The 25,079-nt window shown below is 37.4% G+C and overlaps 1 protein-coding gene across 1 annotated transcript in view; it reads right to left on the minus strand.

Moving 5' to 3' along the window:
• The window catches only part of RGS22 (regulator of G protein signaling 22), a 61,067-nt gene that overhangs the window by 21,767 nt on the left and 14,221 nt on the right, over positions 1-25,079 (minus strand). The window contains exons 5-16 of the mRNA XM_032130274.1: positions 22,453-22,538; positions 20,411-20,576; positions 19,804-19,975; positions 18,533-18,796; positions 18,168-18,417; positions 17,457-17,618; positions 16,358-16,529; positions 14,629-14,705; positions 14,008-14,113; positions 12,040-12,165; positions 10,364-10,465; positions 4,434-4,628 (exon numbers count right to left, since the gene is read on the minus strand). Coding sequence (XP_031986165.1) covers positions 4,434-4,628; positions 10,364-10,465; positions 12,040-12,165; positions 14,008-14,113; positions 14,629-14,705; positions 16,358-16,529; positions 17,457-17,618; positions 18,168-18,417; positions 18,533-18,796; positions 19,804-19,975; positions 20,411-20,576; positions 22,453-22,538 — 1,878 coding nt within the window. The remainder of the gene's footprint in view (positions 1-4,433; positions 4,629-10,363; positions 10,466-12,039; positions 12,166-14,007; positions 14,114-14,628; positions 14,706-16,357; positions 16,530-17,456; positions 17,619-18,167; positions 18,418-18,532; positions 18,797-19,803; positions 19,976-20,410; positions 20,577-22,452; positions 22,539-25,079) is intronic.

The raw sequence follows: 25,079 nt of genomic DNA on the forward strand, positions 1-25,079 counted from the left end.
TTTCCCATCTTGTAGGATCAGATGCAGATTTCTACAGAATACCACTAAATAACCTAACTATATCTTTAAGCAAATAACTTTGAATTCAAAAAATTGCTAAATTCTATTGTGTACATAATATATCGTGTATGTATTATATTGTGTATATTGGGTCAGACGTACCTGATTGCCTATACCAGCAAATTGTATGTCAAAGTGTCACTGAGAAGCAGAAAAACAGTTCTTAAAACTAGGACTCTCAATAGGAAATGTCAAAAAGACAGAGTGCCACAGATTTGGAGAAACAGAAATTTAAGATGAGAAAGATGTTAAAATATCTAAAAAATAAAGGTGAAAGCTTTCCGACTTTCAGTCTTGTCCCCTTCCTTAAATAATTAACTGTGTGTGATTTGAATTCAAAAAGTATTGACACTTTTTAACTTAATTAGAAGCTGTATGTATGTAACTAGCGCAGTTCTTCATGTTATGTACAAACAATCAGTAACTGCAAGAGATATTTGGTGACCCTCCTGGCTGACTAAACCATTTGAATGCAGATTTTAGGATATTTAGCAAAATCAAGCCAATGCCTTATACTGATCTGCATGCCCATTACAAAGATTAGAAAGCTGTGATTATCTTATACAAGTGTTTATGTGCAGAGAGAGAAGAGAATGTTTAATAGTCATGATACTTTCATCTAAATGTGAATACCACACTAATCACTGTGTTATCTGAATGTCTTCTTTATTCCATTGTTATAAAGTACTTTGGGCTATTCTTTCCCTTAAAAGAAAACATAGTTTAAAAGCAAATTGTAAAATAATTCAGAACATTTTTCATAAAGTTTAAAGAGAAAGCAGATAGAGGCAGGATGAGAGTCAACAGTAAAAAGAAACTCTCTTAATTTCATATTTCACTTAAAGAAAAAACGTAGGTATATATACTGAACATGTCCCAAATAAACAATTTTGGACTCACCTAATTCTTGATAAAATATCTTGTTTCATTATGGGCCAAATACGTCCTGCTATAGAGTAGAACAAAGGGGAAGAGTAGAGCCAGGGACTGAACAAAATACAAAGCAGACTTTGTCTTTGTGCTTGGGAAGAAGTGTGCCTAAGTATCAGCCTGCACCTAGCACAAAGAGACTCTAGTGCCTCCTAGAACAGGTCGTTTTATGTCTCTGTATTATAACTCTTCGCAAACACACGTATTGTGCAGTCAAAAGGATTTAGCTGGTTTTTTCGTGCTCTGATTAAGATGCTTGTGTTATTAGAGCACTGAGAAGTCTGCACGTAACTACACGTGCAAAGCAACGCATCCTCTAAACTGAAAGGGCAATAGATTATCCTGTGGTTAACTCAAGGAGATGTAAACTGCCACACATATTAAGTGAAAGGAGAAGTCTATCTCTTCAATTCTTACTTTGGAGGAATCTTTCCATCACTAGAAGCAGTGAAAACACAGTATTCAGAAAGCTCAAAAGCAGACTCCTTTTTATGCAAAAGCAATGTAAAAAACCCTCAGCTGTGCTGGTGACTTGACTCAGTGAGGACCAGCAATAGACCCTAGACAACTCTTATAGTATGCACAGAAAATACACAGTTACAAGAGTCTAAAACTAGTCTGATAGGAAGTAAATAAAATTTCAGGTTCATGAAAAGTAGCAATTCCAAGGTGCACTGAAGGTCATAAAGAATTATAGCTGAAATAATTTAGAAAAAGTAATTTATCTGAAAGGTTAGAAAAGATGTTGAAAAGCAAAGAAAATATTTTACAGATGTGTTTGGATTAGTATATTTCATTTTACTAAGCTTTTCAAACTTTCAAAGTTTCTAAAGGATACTATGTTATCACAGGATGAGAGGGAAAGTCCCCTTGTGAATTAATTAGAAGGTAGAAAATCAAAACCAAAGAAATAAATAACTTTCATTATGGGGTGGGGTTCCTATTGGAGTCTCACAGGGATCTGCACTGAGGTTGTTTTTTAAACATTCAGAAACTATCTGGAAAAGGAGGTGAGTGAGAAGACAACAAAGTTTGCAAAATTATTCCACAGAGCAAAAAATTAAATTGACTGTGAAAAGCTGCAGGATATCAGGACACTTCAGCATCTGCATGATAAAAGGCCAGCTGAATTCAACGATAATAAACATTAAGTCATTCCAGTGAGCTCCAAATTAGGGCTTTCCATTAGTAGTTATTACTTGGGAAGGAAATCTTGGAATCATTGCAGATGGCTATTAGCTTACATTTTGCACATCCACTCAAAGTTCACCAGGAGTCAAAAGGCAATTAGAATGAACAACTAGGAACGGAACAAAGAGCACAACAGAAAACACGGTTCTGCCACTGGATAATCCTTAGTGCATCCAGACCTTGAGTACTGCTTGCATCTCATCAAAAGAATGTAAAATAACACATACAGATGGGGGGAGTAGTGCAACAAAGGTATGGAACTCCTCTGTAGGAGGAGAGGTCAAAGTGTCTAGGATTCTTGAGTTTCAAGGAGATCTAATTGAAGTAGGATACAATAGAAACTTGTAAAAACATAACAACATTGAGAATAGGACATTGAGATAGGATAACAATTGTTCACTTGTTCCTTATGACTTACAAAACTAGGGCACCAGGTGAAATTATCAAGGAGGGGTTTGCAAACAAATCAAGATACGCATTTTTTTCTCCTATTGCATGACTAAACCATGAAACCCACTTCTACAGTGAGGCTGAAGATGTATCACTCAAGATACAGTTTACAGAAACCCGTGGGGGAAAAAAACCTCATCAAAGACTATTGAAATCAAAAATGTGGGTAAGATCTCTGATCCTTGAACTTCCCTGGTTGCAAAGCGCTGAATATGGCTATATGTTTCTTTTCTGTTCTTATACTCCATTCTTAAATGTTTAATACTGGCTACCACCTAACAGGCTTAGAAGACCATTCTCAACTTTGCTTTTAGGTATCTATTTATCCAGTTGTTCTTACATGCATGCATGATATAGAACAAAAAATATACTGTACTACAAAACTTCTGCAAAAGGATTTCAAAATATTTTGCAGGGGGAAATGGGGGCATGTTATTACAAGCTGACAGAAGTATCAGCAGTAAGTGAAGATATTTCCTATAAATTGGAGATGTTTCATCTAATTAGGGTCATAGCAAAGAAAAACAGGAAAAAGAACTAACTTCCTGCCTGCTAACTCCTGATTCCCCACTGTAAGTTTGTCCTTCCATATCCGAGAGAGATGTTAAAGACTTGAAATTAGAATCATAGAATCACAGAGTATCCTGAGTTAGACGGGACCTACAAGGATCATTGAGTCCAACTCCTGGCACAGCATCATCCGCAAGAGTCACACCATGTGCCCGAGAGCATTGTCCAAGCACTTCTTGAACTCTGTCAGGCTTGGCACTTGGCCTGGGGAGCTGTTCCAGTGCACAGACACCCTCTGGGTGAATAAACTTCTCCTAATATCCAACCTACACCTCCCCTAACACAACTTCAGGACATTCCTTTGGGTCCTGCCACTGAGCACCACAGAGAAGAGATTGGTGCCTGTAGACCACTTTGTCTCCCCTCAGTCTCTTCCTTTCCAGGCTGAACAAGTGACCTTAGGCCTTGTAGGCTTCTCCACAAAACCCTTCATCCTCTTCACAGCCCTCCTCAGGACATCTTCCAATAGCTTTACATCTTTCTCGTATTATGGCACCCAGAAGGAGTTTGACCTACAGATAGCAACTTGTAGGTAAGTTTGCAAAGAACAGAGAGCCACAGCATCCACCACTGTCATCACCATTTCTTGTTCTTATTTGTCAAAGGTACAGTCAGGATTGCAGCCATCTCCTCTGACCTCCATGAGAATGCTCAATTCAAGCTTTCAGAGCATTCTGGGATTAGAACTGAGTACACTTCTGAGCCACTTATTTAGAGCAGCATTCTAAAAAGTGTTTGGGGCAAATACATGGATCACCATATCACATTTCCTCTATGCTAAGCAGTAACTGCACTTAAATTCTAAACACCAGAAATGCCTACTATCACTGCACTGACACTCTAGAAAACCACCTTACTATGTGCTTATCATTAAAAATATATAGTGTTTGTGGGCAACCCATCATAAAAAATTACTTCTGATCAATGGTACAATTGCAGAAACATGAAACTTCCTGAGTGCAAAGAGAAGTTTTACCATAGCAAGATGCATTCCTCCCTAATTCACAGGCCAAGAAGTCTATGAAGCACACACCTTCCTTTCAGATGAGAAGTCTGCTCTCCACAAGAAGCTCAGCCTATTTCCACATATCAGGATAGAAAGGAGTGAGTAAGTAAAACATCTTGTAATACTTCTCCCTTCCTGAGTATAAATACAACAGGGTTGCACATGAATGCTCTTGTGATTTTCTTCCCTAAAATAAGAATTTTTCATGTTGTCATCCAGATATTACCTTTCTGTAAGTGTATTTGTCTGCTTCCACCATTTTCATCCATGGTTCCAGCAGAATAGTGAGGATATGTTCTTCTGCTGGGTCAAAAAGGTCCTCAAAAGCTGGGTCGATTTTCTGATAAATCATATTTTTCTTATTCTGATGAAGTTCAATGTCCATACTGGCAGATGGAGCAATGTAAGTTGCATAAAGGAACTACAGTAAAACAGAAGAAAACTGTTTCTTAGCCATCATCCATTTCAATGGTTACAGACCCTTGAAGGAGAGAATTAATACATATTTCTAATTTCTAATACATATATCTAATTACAGTTACCTTATTTTTACTATTATTATTACTGTGTCCAAAACTCAGTTATTGACATAATGGATCCCCCTGCCATTTTTACTCTTACTTGTTAAAATGGTTAGACCACAAAGTAATGCTTAATGCAATTTTCACTTGGATATATTTGGCTGATACTTAGATTCAGATAACCACAATTATTACAGCATCTGCGCTCTTCATGAAGTCACACTGTTGTTTTGCAGAATATGTGCTGAGCCATCTCTTACTTCTTCTAAGAGATGTAATTTGTAAATTTGAACTTAAAATTAATGGAATATTATATGATTTCATTCTGTGAGGAGGTTCTCTTGCATAGTTTTTTGACAATGGTGAGACTCATCATAGTACAGGATCTGTGTAGGAGATACAACTGCACAACTAAGGTCTAAGCCCTTACCAAAGCAACAGTTACAATATGCTTCTTATCTGAAGCACAGAGTTTTGCCATTCAACATGTACAAGGAGCAGAAAGCTAAACCTGGAGGATATTTCCTTCTCCCTAACAGCTCGTTCTTGAAGCACAGAGGAATGTTTTTATTTATTTCAATTTTTTTTCGTACAGTCCCCTACATAAAATTCTTGTCTTCTAAATGTTTCATAAGCTATGCTATGAAAATGAACATCAAAAACTCAGAGTAAAACACTTTTTTTTCCAGGAATATCTTGGAAAAGGATATTCCAGAATAGCTTTCTAAAACTTCATGATTCTGACTGCAGCTAGGAACTCAAGCAAAAAAAGATGCTGCCAAAATATATTTCATAGAAATATTTTCTCTTCTTCATATTGTTAAAGTCTAACTATATTTCAAACATACAGTCAGGGACAAGATTAGTCGCATAAATCAGAATTTCTCTCTAGGATAGCACTGACAAGTCCATTTTCAATATTTATTATCACCCAGGTTTGACAATGAAGAATTCAGGATTCTGATAATTCTCATTTCCCTATGTTGCTGAAGTCCAGCTGTAACTAACAGATATACAAAGCAACAGAAGAGAAGAAAATAATACATTTCATCTGTGTTCAAGCAGTAATAAAACACTGGTGTGCTTAGATTTCAAGCACAAGGGGAGAATGAGTACATTAAATAACTATGTTTCTGTTTGTTTTAAATTAATGTTGATTTATTAGACTCTCTCTTTCAAACAGCAACAGTAATAGAGTATATCCCCATTACTTTGGACCTTTACAATTTGAATTTAGATTCTCCTGCTATTAGGTCATGAGGAATATAGGGCTATGATGGCTGACATCCATCCCCCAGTTAGCTCGTTATGATTACTGTATTTATTGTGTATGCAGGATTCTACACTCTTTCCACTTTCTACATTTTCACTGAAAACAAAGATGGTTTGTGCCTTCTGTGGCCCACATTATCAGTGCAACAATGATCCGCAGGTGCAAGGTGTAAGAGAAAGAGGACATCCATAGGAAGAGTCCTAGCCGAAAACAAGACCACATTATCCTAAATTAAACCCTTCTCATAAAATCCCTAGGTACATTTAAATTTACCAACTTTAATTATATTTGCAGTGATTTCAAAAGTTGAAAGTTATTTTGAAGAGCCCTATCACTAGGAAAGTTTCAGTTAAATCATGTTAAATCTGATCCAAAACATTTAATGTACAAAATTAGCCAAATTAGAAGGGACAATTCCAATGATACAAAGACGTGGTATCTTTAAAAATAGCCTTTTTAAAAAGGGCTTAACCATTTCAGTTGTCATTAGGACTACATTGCTCTACCTGTTATGACTTATAACAGAAGGGATCTGTAAATTAGTAAAAAGCTTCAAAAAGAAGTCCTCAACATTTTAGCACAAATTAAAATAGTTCCTTAAATGAGTGATCATTTGAACATAGTTTTAAGAATAAAATAAAAACAAACACACCACTAGTTTCTTGGGTGGAATTCCTTTCCCCTATGATTTTGTATGAAATAGGTTAACTTGAGTATATTTGCTACTCTTCTTTAGAGCTGGCAAAAAATACCAGTCTACCAAGTCAGAAATTGCCCAGACTAAGAAGTGTTGACCAAAAGCTATTGACAATCTGCTCACACGAACAATGTTGTAATATATTGCCACATTAGGGACTGCCTTTGCAGGCTGCTCTACCTGCAGAACTCTCCCCAGTTCTGTATAATTTCACATGCAAAACCAGAACATAGTAAAGACAGGTATTTTTCTCCAGAACCAATAGTCAGGCTGGCAATACACATGAAGCAAAACTTTAGAGGTGGTTAAGCTAGCTAGAGGAACACACTTTTCCAAACTCAAAGAACCAGACCCTTGGTGGTGTAATCATTATGGCCTCTTCCTTTGAAGGATGCACATTTACAGTGTCTGAGGAATTGGCATCTTTTTACTTGAATTCTTGTAAGAATCCATTGCTATGGGACTTGACCAAGTAAGTAAATACATACACTTGCAGATAGGAGAGAAATTAGAAGTAGTTTTCATGCCTGTGTCCATTGCACAGAGTTGAGGTGCATCTGTAGATCTGCACAGATTCAATGGCAAGGACTGCAGGAAAACCAACTGAGAAGACATGCCAAAAAAGAGGAAAAGTGTCTGTTCACAGCCTTCAACACTGGGCAATGCAGTTTGCAAGACACGTTTTATAAAAAGCAATAATCATAGCCTTTTATACTCCCATGTCATGGAATTCTTGAGGTTTTCTCAATCTCAATGGAATATTGAAACTGTTATATTGGTCAATCTCCTAAGGGATCAACAGGAAAAATTACATTAAATGAACTTACAGGTTAACAAATTCATACAAAAATCTGAAGCATATGACATCAAGGGCATATTAAACTTTGTTGATTCATTGTTTTGTTCCTATTGAAAAACACAAGAATTTTTCTACCTGCCAGCTATAAATGCTCCTATAAATATGTGACGGATTGAACCCAAAACCTTATCTGCAAATTTGGTCAGTTTGCAAATTGGAATTACTTACAACAATTGGAATTACTTACAATTACAAACCTCATTATACAAAATGCTTAGAAAATTCAGATTAAGACTTTGGCCTCATTTATGACTTTCCAAATCAGGGGTTGCATAGGCCTTGGGTTCTGGTGTGAATTCATCCCCAGACGAGAAGGCTTTGATAAGCAACTTCAGAATGACTGGAGTGAAGCAAGAAATGCAAGAAAGATTTAAGTCCAAGTGCTTTGTACTGCTGCCCAAAGGAATGGATATTGCTCTGATCTAAATGAGGGGCTTGTGCAGCTGCTTGGCAAAATCATATGATGGAAGAATGCAATGCACTGGCTGGTGTTAGAGAGGCTAAACTGCCTTAACTTCCATCATCACTTCCCACTAACATAAATCTTGTATCTGACCCTACAAGTTCACAATAATGAGGACACCCTTTATCTAAATTGATTATAGCATTAAAATTTTGTATTTCCCATAACTATTTTAAACTTTCTAATTCTAAATAGCTTTTTTTAAATTAAAACCCAATATTTCTTTATTGGTTTCATTTTTAAATTTTTACACTCCTGTGCTTATGTTTACAGTGAATAACCATGTGCATTCCTGGATGATTACCAGTACTTGTCATTATTCTTATCCATCAGATTTCATTCTCACTGTACTTTCTTTCCCCAGGTGAATGTATATATACCTTGGAAAGCATTTTATTACTCTATCTATTATAAAGCTGAGATAACAATGCCTAACAAATGAAACAATGAGTAGCAGATACACAGCAATCAAGGTTTGTTCTTGTTTCTAACAGGAAGCAGGCAGCACGCATATGGAATACTCTGTCTCTGTAGGTCTCTTTCTGTAATAAATAGTAAAATATATATGACAATGTGTCGTGCGAATCTGATTCGCATTCTCTTAGGAGTATTTGGAGTGGCTGTCTTCTTATGCCAAAGGTGAGTGGAGAATTTGGGAAGGCATCCCTTCCGTAAGCAGACTCTGTAGATTGGTTGCAGCTTGACTCTTTACGGTGTTCCAATGAAAACAAGTATAATTTTTCTGCAGCCTTAAAAGGAAAGCTTGAGAATGATACCAAATGTTGCAGCACATGTGTTGATTTGTTATGTTACATTTCAGCTGTTAGTTATGCTAATGGAACAGTTTCACAAATTTTGTTTTGATGTATTTATTTTAATGGCTATGTGTATGTCCTGTCTGCAATTGCCTGGTAACACTGATTGTATGATGTTCTGCTGTCACCACCAGGCCAGCGCTGGAAATAAGATCAGTAGAAAAGACCTGGGCCTTAAATTTTCAGCCATGCAACTACTGCAAAGAAGAATGTAAACTGGTGTGAAATGAAACCAAAATGAAAACAATCAGGGACCATAAGCTAAGCTTTGGCCTGCAATAAAACACATAGGAAAATGGTGGCACAGACTAGATATGATCAGCTTGCATATCTGCTGTGAGGAGGTCCCCAGCTACACATAGGCCTGGGCAGATGCAGGAGACAGATTTAAGGAGACATTCAGTTGCCCACAGCCTCAGGCTATAAAAAGAGCTGGAGGGGAAAACAACTAAATAGGGTAGCAGTTCAGTTTATCCAGTACGAGACAGGAGAGAGGGAGGAATCCATGCCCTGGCCTCTGCTTGGAGATTCTGTACAAATAACACTGATTCAGATGAGAATTCTGGACAAATACGCAAAATTCTGTCATTTGCCCAATAAAACCTCCAAGAAGGAAAAGAAGACAAATTCAAGGATGTCCAGATGCTCAGTAACATGTCATATAAAGATATTATTCTCACCAGCTCTCTACAGATATTTGTTCCAATAACATGTGAAGTAGCTTTGCTCTGTTACAGTATATATTGAAATATGCGGATAGGATATACTCCTACACACGATTTAGAGAGGAAAATCAGACCAAAGTTTCACAAAGTGATTTTAGAAGTTCCTCAGAGTTCTTCTAATAATATCACACTGTTGCAGTTTCTTTCCCTGATGGAATCAGTCTACTCTGCCATCAGCACCACCGTGGGCTAAGTGCATGCTCAGTTATAATACTCTTTTATTGAAAATATCAGTTCCACTTAACATTAAATCAGGGTCTAAAGATCTATTTAGGGGAATGACAATCATGGTAAAGATAATAATGATGCCCTGACAATCATAAAAATTAAACAGGGCTGACAAAGATCAATTTTCATTACTGAGGGCATTATCTGAGGTCTGTACTATGAGATCTGCAATTCTAACCCCCACAAGAGATGGAAGGAAAGGTACAGGATAATTAGAGGGTTTAGAAAAAATACTATCTCTGATGTTAACACTAAGCAGACGGTTTCCAAGTATGACGCAGTGTAGCAAAGGGGAGTTTAGGTAAACTGAATATAATAGATAAAACTGGGAACAGGCTGCAGAGCCTGGAAATCAAACTATGCACGTTTAACGTTTGAATCAAGAAATTCCATGGAAACAATCCAAAGAGCTTCTTTCATTGTCCACAACACAGATTTACTTTAGTGTGGGTTGTCAAGATTTGGAAACTTTTCTATTTTCTATCTTCTTTTCAGTCTTTACACTGAACAACTGCATTTGTGAAGGGAATGAACATACGTATTTTTGAAGGAAAAACACATTATTTACAACTTACTTGAGCTTGCTTGCATATTTGAAAATGTTGAAGGGTTTCTTGGTAAAAAAGCTGATGATAAGCCTGTAGGTCGAACCAAAAGTACACACTGTTCTTCCACAACTAGAGATGAAAAATATTGTAAGTTATTGCTACCCAAATATCACAACTTTTTATAAAGCTGACTTTCCAATGCAAGTAATTATTTAGCTCCTTGGAGTCATCATAAATCAAGCTCAATTTAAGATGGATTTAATCTTCTGTTGCATACTGGCAGAAGGACAACATATTTAATAGCATTGTCACAGTGATACTCTATCTTTTATTGTATCCTTTATGCATAATTGGCCGTTAAAATCGTTAACATTATAGTTAACATTTGAAGAGTAACCACATTTCAGTGGCATAAAGCCAGGGCTAAAGAAGAGATGCTGATAATGGACATGCAAAGTTTGTGCCACAATAAAATAGCATTTTGCAGCAATAACCAAAACAATTAAATACCGTGTACTTGACATATGTTACTGGGACTATCATTACATTTTTATTACATGCATTTCTGAGACCCAGAGTCTTGGCCTCATCTCATAAATGCAAACAAACAGCAAAAGATCTTTCAGAAGAAGTCTAGATCTTTCCCCAAGTCCTCTGTTTTAATCATGTGTTTATGGGGTTCAGACCCTAAAAATACCCTGAAATCCCCATCACTAACCAATAAAGAATGCATTCTGAAAAGGTAGGGGTAAGGAACTTTGTTCCACAAACCGTAGCCTTCCGGACCTGGAACATGAGTGAAATAGGCCTCACAGCTGAAGAGAAAACTTTAAGGAAATCATTTTGAAAGGAGTCTGGCACCTGGAAAGGCTAGAGACACGTGGGTGGTTGCCTATCTCCAATGAAAAAATAAGTTTATTTAGATTTCTATCTATACACATTTAACATTTTAGCTGAAGGTATTCAGCTTTAGAAACACTGGATCTTGCCTTCTAGAAGCCAGAGGCATTTCTAGCTACTGCTGCTGGATTCTGGGTTGTACTAGTGATGAAACAGATGTCCATCTTGATTGCATTCAAATCTCCCCTAAAGACTCAATTTTTCTGCAAAGCCACTAAGCACTAACTCAATATTCATAACTTGTTCCAATCCAATCCTCAATTTACACCCAGCAATGAATGATAGACCTGCTGACTACATAGAAGAAATAGTGTTATGTTTCTCAGAAATCCAAGGAGATTCATGGAAGCATAAGAACGTTTTTAAAATACTGGAGATTTTGGACATCACTAACCCAAAAAGTAAGAAGAAATCAGATTATTATGAGTAATAGCACAGCAGATTTTCCATTTTTTTAGAAAATGGTTTTTGCGGGTTAAGACCTCATTTTTTTCTGCCAAGTTAAAGGTTAGTTTTTAAAAATTATTAGTCTTTTTTTTTTTATCCCTGATGGTACAATAAGAATTCCAATAGGTTTGAGACAGTAAGAATCTGACAGTTTGGTTAAGACCTGTCATTAGTTTGCATATATACATGAACAGTTTATTGTTGTTGAGGGATTGGAGTCTCACAAGTAATAATTCATCCAGTCATCAATCTTTCTTTCTCCATTTCTTTTTTCTTTTTCAGTCTGGCTGCTCTCTATAACTTGGCATTCAGTCAATTGTGGACTAAATTATCACAGAGTAGGAAAATATTCATACCTTATTCCCTGACTTCTCACAGAATTTTGTGAAGTAGTAGCCTGCTCTGTTCTCCAAATAAAGAGACTGCAGCATGCTTTCAATTCCTGATCCCCCAAAGACAACACTGCCAGCAGCACTTTCCCCCTGGACAAATAAAACATAGTTATACAGCAAGGAATAACAGGCTTTCATTATTTTCAAATGTCTACATTGCAATGGAAGGCCATGAAGTGTGTTCAATTAGTATCTTCATCCCAAGGAAGTAGCCTCCATTTTCTACTACGTATGCAATTGACCATTTTCCCACTAAATATTCACATCCAATGGAATAAATCTGATGACTGAAGACATGCAGAGTAGCTAAGTGATCACAGCATCCCTTAGGTGGTTCCTCAATATTAAAACAAAAAGACAAACCTGGCCTTAATTCTGTCATTAAGTCTTTAGCTCTGGGGAATTCCAGTGATACTCAACAACATCAGTTAGCTGTCAAGAGTCTCAGCTCAGGCTACTGTGTTTTGAATTAAGAGAAGTTAAGAGGTGGTTATTTGGTCAAGATTCAAAGCATTTAACTATCATGGAACAAAAGATACATCTTCTGGAGTTACACCACTGACATGAGCAACAAAATCATGAGCAATTCAGGGAGCCAGAAATCCATGCTTGTTACCATGGCTAGCTCCTAAAGCATGTGAGGAAGAATACACCCATTTTGTCAATGCTCACAGAGAAGCCAGAAGAGGCTTCTGTAAGTAGTAAATTAACTTCTGGTGATCACAAGAGAGAAATTATGGCTGACTTGCTGTCTCTGATAGTAGAAGTGGAAGCAGATGAGTGTGATGGCTGGCGATCGGCTTCTTTCCAAATAGTAACAGGGATGGAGAAAGGCCGGAGGAAGCCCTTTTTGAAGCAGAGTAGGAAGATCTCCCTCCCCAGTATGAAGTTAAACTATGAATCCCTGCATTCCTCTTTGCATCATATTTGTAATGGCAAATTGTGGGGTCTTTACTGTAGGTACCAGTCTAACCACTGTAAATTTATGGTATTTTCCTCCATCAGTAAGAGGAAAACTGCGTATGATGATGTATAAAAACTAATACTTCATAGTGTGAAGTTCTGCTGAATATACATTCCCAACTGCAAATGTCCCCTAATTGCAAAGACTAACATTTTTTTCTGTCAAAAATAACAAAGTGAAATGATTGCAGTGAAGTAATAAACAAAGCGTGATTTTGAAGAACAAAACAAACAAGCATGTACTCAACTGCTCAGCAAACCCTGTGCACGTGAGTGGGCTCAGATTCTTTAACTTTTTTTCTTTTAGCTGTAAGCCTGTGGGTATCAATACCTCCATGAAACAGCAGGCTGTTTTGAGACCATTCCACAAATGAGAAAGGTTTTGGATAAATTTTAGATTGCCAGATGTTGACATCTCAGATGTTTGATTTGTCAGCATTTTAGCAGTTGTTGAGAAAAGGCTCATCTGTGAAGCCTGTCTCTCCTGAGGTCTGCTCCGCTGAAGACCTGCTTAGCAGGCAATAATTCAATAAAGAAAAAAATGAAGTACACAAGCAATAAAGAGGGATTGTACAAATGAAACATTTTCCTCTTATGAATGTTATGATTTTAATGACTTTCTAAGGCAGATTCAGTTTTCACTGTAAGTCTAGTATAATTCCCTAGGCAATGACTCCACTGAAGCATTTATCCAGAGAGTTTTCCCTAATAGCCTACTGAACACATGGTCACTATGGAGAAGATCAACACTTTCTAGTGAAAATAAACATCTGTGTGTGCCATGATTTCCTGTCAAATAGGTGACAGATACAACAGAGAAAATGCAGACATTCTAATTATACCTCTGCATAAAGATTTGACATTGATAAAATGAAACCAATTTCCCCATATTATTGACTACTTCATACTGCAGAATAAAATGTTTTAACCCACAATTCAAGACAACTAGTATTTTCAAGCAGTACTTACATGGAGCAGCTCAGCATAGGTGTACTTTCTATGACCCTGGTATTTTGAGTCTTTGGTCCCATCCAGAGCTAAGCTATGAATCATGTCTGTGCCCACTGATGTTGGCCTGGATCACAAACAAAAAAATTTTAATACATATTTAAGAAAAATCTAGGGCTGCTTATAGAATGAAAAAATAAGAAGGGGCAGAAAAGTGGTGTAATGACATAGTGAATAGTAGAGGAAAAAGTACATGGAGCTCAAACTTATAATGAAAAAAAAATGTAGAGGAATACCTTTTACATACAGCCCTGTGGAAATCACTGGCATAGCAAGACTTTGAGGGTTAGCATTTCAGACAGGTTTAAAGAATATGAATGTATAGAATATCGACTATTATATAAGACAAAACACTTGTATTTGGGGAAATAAACCCCTTTGTGTTGTGGCATAAACAAGGGAGAAACGAATCAGCTAGGAAGGAATTCTCCATGCAAACAATCTGTACCATAACTGTGCTTCACTAAGCAGATAATTGTATTAAAGAAAAGTATTCATGAAAACAGTAGAATCAAAAATACTTTCATAAATATTTGAGGTATATTGGTGTGCAGAAAGATACACAAGGGACTTAGTACTTACCACATTCTATTGCTAGAAATATCATCCCTTTGGAGAATCTGAGTTCCTGTGAGAGTAGGTGGTAATCTTGATGAACTCTTCAAAGAGAAATTTGGTTTAGCTAGTTTTAATAGTTGTTGGTGAGTTAGTTCTACTTTTCTAAAAGACATTACAGAAAAATAAGGCAATTCTGATTATTTTTCCACCTTTTTGTTTTCTTAATGTGCTCTCATTAACTGCTCAAAAACAGTCAAGGGTTTTCAGGACTATTCTTCCTTGACAATCACAATATGTAAAATGGCAAGCTGCAAAAATCTCTGAATATTTTTCAAGATTTTTCAGCATATCTTAATAACCACTACATCTTAAAAAATACATTTTTAACAGGTGGAAATATGTTACAAGTACATTGTACAGAACTACAGAGGATGTCAGGTGAAGAGGATGTGAATGTTTTGTGAAACTTTAGGAAGATTATTTTACATCAGCTCACTGTAAGATAGATACAATCACTCAGACTGGGAGAGAAAGGGGTCATTCTGCCACACCATCACTGATTATTTTGACAAAATCATGCTATGACTTTTTGGAGATGCCAATTGCATTAAGAGTGCCCTCAGAAATTCACCCAGAGCTGCTGCCCTTTCTAAGCTCTTGCAAGCACAGTGTAGCTGGAAGATTCAAAAGTGCAAATTTCTTCTGGGGAAAAAAAATAAGAGCAAGAAATGGGCCATCAGCTGACTCTGTGATGTTCATGGTACCAGGTCATAATTTTTGTCAAATTCAACAGGGGCTGGAAAACCTGCATGTTTCTGTCTGCCTGATTTACAGCTAGTCCTGGGTCATTAGCACACCTTGTGAACTGGTCACTGTAAGACACAGGCGCTTCTTGCTCCCATTCCTGCCATGATCAACAGGAACCTGGCTTCTGAACCCAGCTTCTTCTAAACAGGAAATCTCTCCCACTGTTTTCTTCCATTGCCTCCATGAATTAGATTTCAAAGGAAGTAACTGTAGCCCCAAACTATCCAACTTAAAGTAACAGAAGTGTGTGCTGACAAATCTGTGGCATAGCCTATACAGTTCTTGATAAGGAAACCACAGTTTTAATCCACATTCTCCAAGTACCATGTTTCCTGAGGCTGAACACTGTATTGCTGAAAACCTATAGCTTTTATTGCAGTTACCGCTCACATTCAGGCTTTCAAGAAGGAAAAGAGCCAAAACTGAACTGGCCACCTGCAACCTACAAACTGTGAAAAGGTCTGTTGAGTGTCTCATGGTCCTCTGCAGAAAGCCAACACCATGGGTAGCTGATTGAAGGACTGTAGTGATAGAAAATGAGCAGAATTCTGCTTTTTTTACAGACATGAAGAATAGATCTAGGTTAACTGCAGTGAAGTTGTAAGAATTACTCTGGATTAAAACAAGGCTGAGTGGCAGAAGCCGCATTGCTAGGGACTTAATTTTGCAGTTCTGAGAACTTCCAGCTAAAATATCTATCCAAAGGACTTAGCTAATAGCCAGGGTGTAACTAAGATAATTTGACTCAATTTATAGCAACTTGTTGCATGAAGTAGAATGAAATTTTATTGCATTTTTATACATAACCATCTTCAATATACCAGCTGGCTAAATCTTGATTTCCTAAAAAACCAAGTACCTTATTCTTGTTCCATTGAATTCAAGGAGTTTTGTCATTATTTTTGATGGGACAAAGCTTTGTTTTCAATGTTGTGATACTACTTACCTGAAGAAGGGAAGGTGGTGTGCCAGACTTTTGGGTCAGTGGTAGCAATGATACTATTTGTGGGAAAGGATCAATGTCCACTCTTGGTCTCTCTTGACATGTGTGCCAGAACTTCAGTTTTGCACTGGCAGCATCTACTGCTGTTGAATGAGTGACACAAAATCTGGGACCCCTAGGGAGAAAAACCTAGTAAGTAGAACTTTCCAAAATAATGAAACACTGGGCTATTTGGCTTCTTTTTTTTTTTTTTCCCAGCGATGTTGTTTACTGTACCAAGATATGGTGCTATATGCACCTAGAATTAAAAATCAGTTCACATCAAAGATATGTTTAGATATTGTGTGCTTCCAAATCTAAAACTAAACTACATGTTAAGCAAACTTAGGTTGCAAATTCTGCACCATTACACAGTTGCCTTTCTATCAGTCTGCAGGAAGGTATGCCACATCCATCCTGCAGCAAAGCATAGGAAAGGATTGCAGGCCACAGGCCAGAGACCCCAAGTCATGTGAGAATCCACAGCAAAGTTCACAACTGCAGGTATTTGTTTATGCCTGCAATTTGTTGAACCTCCTTGAGGAGGAGAGGACACCTTCAAAATTTAACCCATATTTTGGAAATAGGTTAGATTTTATATCCTCACTTAAGCTGTTAATACGTAAAAGTCATTTTATATGGCAGGCATTGAACAGTACAGTCTCAGGGTCAAATCCCACAAAGACATACACACAGAGCATCCTCAGAACTTGGGAAGAGCAGTATGGGGAACAGGTTAGGACAGAATTAATCTCCTGTGCCTGGAGGGGTTTTCCTATCCTGAAGACTAAAGTTTAGTTAAATACTATCCAAGGCAGAGAATCACAAAGCAGCTCAGGTGCTCTGGTAGAAAAACAACAAGGGCTCATTAAGGCAGATCTATCCGGCTTCTCAGCAGATTGCAGTGTAGTTTAGGCTCAACTAAAAATTCATGTACCAGTACTTAAAATGACATTGCTTTTAATAATTGCAATGGGATAAGTGACATGAAATAATAGGCTTATCAAAGAAAATGGGGATTTATTAAACAATAGAATTTTATTTTACATCCATTTTTTCATACCAGTAAAGAAGTAGCGGTTTCACTACTTCAGGCTGAATCCGTCTTAAATGCATTATATTCCACTGATCTCCATGCAGTAGTTCAAGTCTGAGTAACACTTCTGAACTGAGGAAATAGTCTCCACTGCTCAGCAGGTACAGTTTTTTCATCTTACTGAGTTGCCTGCAGTCAACAAAAATAGTTACATAAGCATGCATCAAATGCTGTACAGAACCAACTACAGTTCATCCTACTGCTTAAACTGTTGCCATGCAACATGTTTTTAGTTGCAAGTGGCAGAAACCAAAATAACTTTTCCACAAACTAGAGACAGGTTGTGTATAAGACAAAATGTACAGTGCTGTAGAACAGACTGTCTGAATCCAGCAGGATCTTTCATTAAAGCAGTTTGCCATACTGATGTCCTACTTGTGAATTTAATTTTTTTTATTCTTTATTTTCTTTCTGTTGCCATCTGTTTTCCAAATCTCTTTCTAACACAGCCTTAATAATATGATGACACTGATTTCATGTAAGCTTTGCAAACATGACTCTGCAAAAAGAGTTTTATCAGCTTCAGCAGAGTCATCCCAAACCTTGTCAGGACACACATTTAATTGTGTCTGTTTATTCAGACATTACAATTTATTCTGAAATCTCAAAACCTACATTGATCTATCCAGGTTACAAGTATTAAAGCAATGGGAGTAACTGTTAAATAACGGGAAGTACCTTTGTTGCCTTGTAGCATTCTTAAGAGCCTTTAGTCTTTCAATATCCATCCAGAGCCACCAGTATTTCTCCCCAAGTGTTCCTTTAATGAACTTCTTGAATCTTTCAAACTCATGTCTGTTGCCAGTGTCATAAGTCCCGTGACTAATACACCAGGCAGCCCTGCTGTCTGGCCCACCACTTTCAGAACTTGAACTTAAGCTTACTTGTTCAGGATCTTGTTTTCTTACGTCTTCCTTGGAGTCCAAAGCTGTAAGTGGAGAAGAACTCTGGTTAAAGAATGACTCTGCAGTACCATGAGAAAATTCATTATTTGCTAACTTGTGTGTAAACACTTCAGGCTGTTCTGTGGAACTTTACGTTACTTTCAATGTCAGCAGCTGGCTGGTGGGTCAGTTCTGAAATGGGTTCCTTCATGGCAATTTGAGCAGATGCTGGTATGAATTTTTCTGGTGCCTGAAAAGTTGTGCTTCCCTGTTCATTTTCTTCTTTTGCTGCACTGCCCCACTTCGGGTTTAGATAAACTCTTAACTGTGTGTGGGAAGCAGGTTCAGCAATGGCCACAGAATAGCCCTCCTCAGCCTCTCTGGATCTCTCACAGGTAACATCGGCTTTTGCAGATGCTGTCCCTGAAGGGGAAAGGAAACTCTTGTTTGTGGCATTTCTTAGACAGGTAACCTGCTTCTTTGTCTAATTACTTAGACATTCATTTCAACTTCCTCTGAAAATAAGACATGTCTAACTAGTGCTGGCCACTGTCACAGACACTCAGATTAGGAACATGGCCTAGAGATCCCCTGCTCTGCACTTACATAATTTCCTAATTACATATGGCAAAATGTGTTGATATTAACATAAAAATCAGTGTGATTTAAAATATCTTTTATTAATTTTAACCTACTTCAAATGTTTTCACTTGACAAAGAAAAATTATAGCTTCTCAACACAGGTCTGTGAAATGGAAACATGGAGAATCATTTCACAAAACCTGAGACAATTAGGGAGGGAGATATATCTCTGAGAATGGAGAGAGAGAAAGCTACTAACATATGAGCTGAGGGTTGTCTTCACCTTGCTACTGCGTAAAAAGCAGAAGCAAGGCTGTGCAATCAGGTATATGTCCATATGTGCATCTGTATTTTCTCTCCCAGACCTTTGAAACCTGATGAACAATTTCAAATACATTTGAAGATAGATAGGATTCCAAATGATTACATTTTACAAGACTCATACAAATTGGCAAGCAAAAGACCTTTAAGTGCCCAACACAAATATCCTAAGAAGATGGCTGAAACACGTCATACACTATCAGATACCCAAAGAATCCAGACAAGAAAGTCTTTCAAAACATATGAATGCCTCTCCTCCCAAAAAACCCAGAACATCTCAACTGAAACTTACTGATTTCTATGAGACAGAAATGTGTAAGAGAAGAAGCTACTACTATCATGAAATTACTTGGCAACTAGCTCAAACTTTCACTTAATGTTGTAGCTATGGCCTGTTTGAAGCCTCAGATACCATGTGATACTCAGAAGGTAACAAGTGGAGTTAGCAACAATTCCTTAGAAAGCCGTTTCTTTCCACCTAGTCTGAGCTGCGTCATAAACCACAGGGTTGAACCCTTGTTACTTACCCAGATGGGTACCTTTTTCAGGTAATGATTCGTCTCTTTTATGCTGCCCAGGCAAATGCTGAGTATCTTGAATTGTACTGGAAGCTACAGGATGCATAGATGAATCTGTAGTTTTCATAGAATCATCTTGTTTTGCTAATGTAAACCAATCCTTTACCTGAGAAACTGTAGCCTATGAAAAGAAGTTTCATAGAACAACTAAAATTTTTCTGTTTATTGCAGTATTTCTGAGAGCTACAGCTTACTGTCCATAGGAATTTTGTGCAGTCTGTTTGTGTAGATTTCTGTAAGGATTGTTCCCAGTGCAGAGAGCTGTATGACAGTAGCTGAGCATGCTTGTATCAGCTGAGCTTCTGTTTAGGTTACATACAACTCATCGACCTTCTTCTATAGCACAAAAAACTTTGAATATAAAAGCTATTTAGAGAATCGGAAAATGGTTTCGGTTGAATGGGACCTTGAAGATCATCTATTTCCAACCCCCCTGCACTAGACTAGGTTATTCAAGAGTCAGTTGTCCCATTAGGTCGTGACCTCAGTTACAAAAATTCTACACAATTCATTCAATCTATCTTGATGTTACACCCGCTAAACATGTTTATTTTACCTCGCCAAGTGATACATAGAACTTCTTCATAGTCAATGAAGTGTCATCCTCCTCAGGAGGGGGAGAAATTGGGCGTTGCTTCCATATCCAGGGAGAGTAGTCACTATCTATAACGAAATTAATGCCACTCTTGCTCCATTCTACCTGTGATATCAATTTAGCTAGTCTAAAAATAAATGTTGAGACAAGAAAATAATTAATTTTAGCTTTTAATCAGAGAAAACAGTTGATTTGTCCACAGAATTGGCAATTTAAAAAAATTGTCTATCTAAAAAAAATTGCTACAGAGAACTTCATAATCTGCTTTTTTCATAGAATAATGGAATTATAGAATATCCTGATTTGGAAGGGACCCACAAGGTTCACTGAGTCCAGCTATGTATTATTTCGGCCTTCACCTGCTGTCACATATGTAAATGCCAGTACTGCCACTGCACAGCTCACCAGCTTTACAGATAGTGCCCTACTTTGCATTACCAAGCTTTACCAGTAAAAATTACTTCTTTCAGGATGATTTTGCATATATCTCTGCAGTCCCAAGCCCTGCCAAGAATCCCTTGAACATTTTGTTCACTAAAATTGAACTATTCTCCCAGACTGCAGAAACCCTGTATCACTACCAGATACTACAGCTCTGGTACCCGACGTAAGCAATCTTCAGCAGTAATGCCACAGCACTGATCACACTGATCGAACTTGCAGATGGTAACAAGACAGCTGGCACTCTCATGTCCAGCAGGCTGCTCTGTGAGGATTTCATAGTACTGAACAGTTCTCCAATGCTACTTTGTGTTAGTGTGAACCTCACAAAGTTCAGGAAAGGAAATCTTAGAACCACATGACGACAGTGAGGATGTTCTGGCCTCAAGAACTGGTCAGAACTTAGTTAAGTTAGAAAGAAGTACAAGCCAACCAAGTCACATGTGAAGGGAAGATGAAGCCTACACTTGAGCCTACAACCAAGCGAGTGCTCAGTTTTATTTGTGCCCACTATTGGACATAAATAGGATTTAATTCTAGAGCTAGGCTGTCTTGGTCTTGAAACACAAGTTTCCCTTTTAGCATCTGAATTTATCTTGATTCTGATTCAGGAAAGCATCTTGAACTCCTGAAGTCAACTGAAATTAGGTACATGCTTGAAGTTGGTTTTATGCAATTGTCAAACTCTGCTTGATCAAATCGTTTGTTACAGCAGACAATCAAAGTTATTGTTTCATGAGGCCCAGATATGTTAAAGCAGGCCGTTAATAAAGGTATAATTCAGCACTCTCACAGTTTGCACACTTTTCCCCCTTGAACTTAAGTGCAGTCTCCAGGTTATTGAAAATAAAAAAACATTTTTAATTTTTTAACTGTAGAAGTCTATATGCCAGTAACCACTCTGCCATTACAATCAGTAAACATGAGTTTTGTGAACCATACTGCCAGGCTGCCTCTCTTTTTGGGCCCCTAAAACATGCTACAATCATCTGCATCTAGACACAGCCTTTAGGGATGGAGAGGTAGGTCCTTCCAACAAAGCACACTAGATCTCCTGAACATCTGCTGAAAGGACATCTGGAAAAACACTGCAAGTTTGTAACAGTAAGTCATCCAGCTATGCCATGGCATCCCACAGAGAACTTTGCTAAAGGAACTCTGACAGTGGGCCCAATGACACAAAATCAATAATTGAAATAAAAAAGACTTGCTGGTTTTTTCCAAATTTATTTCATGGATTTGGAAAACTTCTACTTATATGGCTTACATACTGACTAGCAAAAGATGCATTGCTACCATGATATCTCTGAGGAACAGAGATTTAGAAAACAGTAAATCCCATTCTTGCTCTCTGTAATGGTGTAGTATAGGATGTTATTCATGGTCAAGGAATGATGAGTGAAAAAAGTCACTGGCTTTATGCAGGCCACTAAAATTTTACAATAAAGAAAACAGAACAAAAGATGGTCAAAACCACTTTAAGAATACTACCAAGGTGAATTAAACAAAAGAGGAAAACATACACATTTAAAACTGAAAGAAAACATAAAAGATGGCAATACCTGTATTCAAAGTAACAGTCACTTTCTAGAAATGCTGGAAGCCTTTCTTTCTTAATCCACTGAATTGCTTGCTCTTGATTGAGTTGCTATTAAAAAAGAAATGCCAAAGATTTGCAGTATTCTTGAGTTTCTTGGCTTATTTGCCTCGTAACAGATTCTCTACATCCCCCTTCTACAGAAACATCGTCTCAGGAAAACAAATGTAGAGTGAACATCACCTTTGTGCTGGAACAATTACTTTCCTATTAAAAGCTAAAAAGGTATAAATCTGATTTCACCTATTAGAGTACAACTTTTGTAACAAATCATGAGTGTTTTTTCTTCAGAAATAATGTGTGTAAGAATCATTCTTTTACTGTACAATTTCAAATGCACATTAGATGCACAAAAATTTTCTGCAATAGAAAACTGCTAGTTTTTCTGACTTTTAACACATTTTATAAATATCAGCTACTGTATTTTTCCTCAAGAATTTAAAGATTAAGGAACCCTTAGATTAAGTTATACTTTCAGAATGAAGAAGCTGTGGATATTAAAACCAAAATCAAACAAATAGAAATCCAATTAGTTATCACCTCTCATGCTTTTATGTTGGATCATTGCATAACTGCATCGCACACAGTCATTTTCATAGTGGAAACCTACGTGTATTGTGACCTGGAGCCACAATAAATTTCTGCTCAGGCAGTCAAAGCCTCCATGCCTCGTTGAAGCAGAAAGAGACATGTCTCCAAAGAGTGTTTTGGGGATGAAATGGAAATGTTGAGCAGCAAACTACACAGAGACAGCTAACAAAGAAGTTACACTTAGATTCTTACACAGGGAGTGAGATCTCTGACTATGGGCCATAACAACCCATAGTTGTTTCCCTTAGAAATTACATACAGCACTTTCTAGGGGTTTTTTTAATAGTGTGCTTTTCCCACTCTTAGGGGATGATCTATTTTATTCATCTGAGGTGCATTTTTCCTTTTAGTGAAGGTGAGACTAATTATTTTGAAGAATGCAGTAACTACCCTTGTCCATAAAAACAGGTGAAGTTTGGGCAAGGACGGATACTACTTGTTATATCAAGTAATTAATTTATGTAGATCACAGCTTGGATTTTCTTTCCATGAGCTAATATTCCATTTGGGGCAAGGGTTATTTCTGCCTCATATGTATCTGTAGGGGATTAAAAAAATCTGAATTACTCAGAAAGTGGGTGGTTTCATTTAGAGAGAAGAAAATATTTCAAAATATGGAAAGCTTATGTTGGCAGTGGCTCATACAATGTAATTTGTGGAGATGGAGACTAATTACTCCCAACCACACAGTGTATGCTTCTTTTTGGCAATTGACAAGTTTTTTTGAAATACAGAAGATAGTCTCTTTATTTTGGCATTTAATATTTATGCATTTACTGACTTACAGCCCAGTTTTTTATCTGAATGATTCATAACATGCTCACGTCTGTATATGGCTGGTACGCAAAACTATATGTCATATCAGAAGGAAAGAATCTCTATTCTTTCCCCATCCCCAGAGAAAGATGCTACATTTAATTTGATGGGGTTTGTTACCTTGGTTAGCTTCCTGACCCAACCAGCCTTAGGCCTTGCTAGGACCTGATCCAGCAAAGCTTTTAGCACATGTTTAAGTTTAAGCATGTGTTTAACTTCCTTTGATTAAAGTGAAAAACATACTTAAGTGCTTTGCTGAACTGGGGTTTCTCTGAAGTAAGGTATGTGGGATGCCAGCCAGTTTCTTTCCATAGTTGTGATCAATTCTACACAAGTCCACAGATTTCTTTTCTCAACATATTTTACACCATTGATATTGACTATCGATGAGAAGACACCTATTTCCACATCAATGATTTGCAAATCTGCAAACACGCATGCAGAGAACTTTTGCTTATCTGTAAATCTGTAACAATCTGAGAAGGAAGTAAAATACAGAGAAAAATACCACTGAGTGTATTTCTTAGTCAAGATGTGTTTAAATTCAGGCCATAGCCTGAAAGGCCTACTAGGATTTTCCAGTCATAACTCCTTTCCATAAGTAACCTGCCAGTGATGACCACTCAAGGTGACTTTTTGTAAGCAATGTAACATTCAAAACAACTGTCAATTTCTTCAGTCGGTGTGAAGGCAGCCAAAGCAAAGCAAACAGCATCACCTGACGACTGAAAGATCAAATCCTATTTGATTTGAACAGAACTACTTGATAAGAGTTGATCTGGGGTGGCTTCTCTTGGTTAGGTCATTGTAGTACAATGAATGGAGCTGACTTCTTTCACCTTGTGTAGTTTCAGTAACCATTGGGGGCAAGCTGTTTCACAGGCCATTTTTTTCCTGCTCAGACTTGAGATGCCAAGCTGAACTGGATGAGGCATCTGTGTTGCCCATCCAGTAAAGGAGGAATCAAAAATAAGAAGAAATACCACCCTTTCCACCCAAAAGGAGAAGAAAGGGTACTGAGGCATATTGCTCCTCAAAAGGCTATAATGCTTCCCATTTATGGAAAATATCCCAGGGAAAGAAATGGAATCTTAAATAATACAGAAGCCCTGTTTCTCCAGACCACATGAAAGAAGAAAGTAATAGTGAAATGGCTTTGAATTTCTCAAGAAAGGCCATCCACTG

Source organism: Corvus moneduloides, chromosome 1 (genome assembly GCF_009650955.1).
Source record: "Corvus moneduloides isolate bCorMon1 chromosome 1, bCorMon1.pri, whole genome shotgun sequence".
NCBI lineage: Eukaryota > Metazoa > Chordata > Aves > Passeriformes > Corvidae > Corvus > Corvus moneduloides.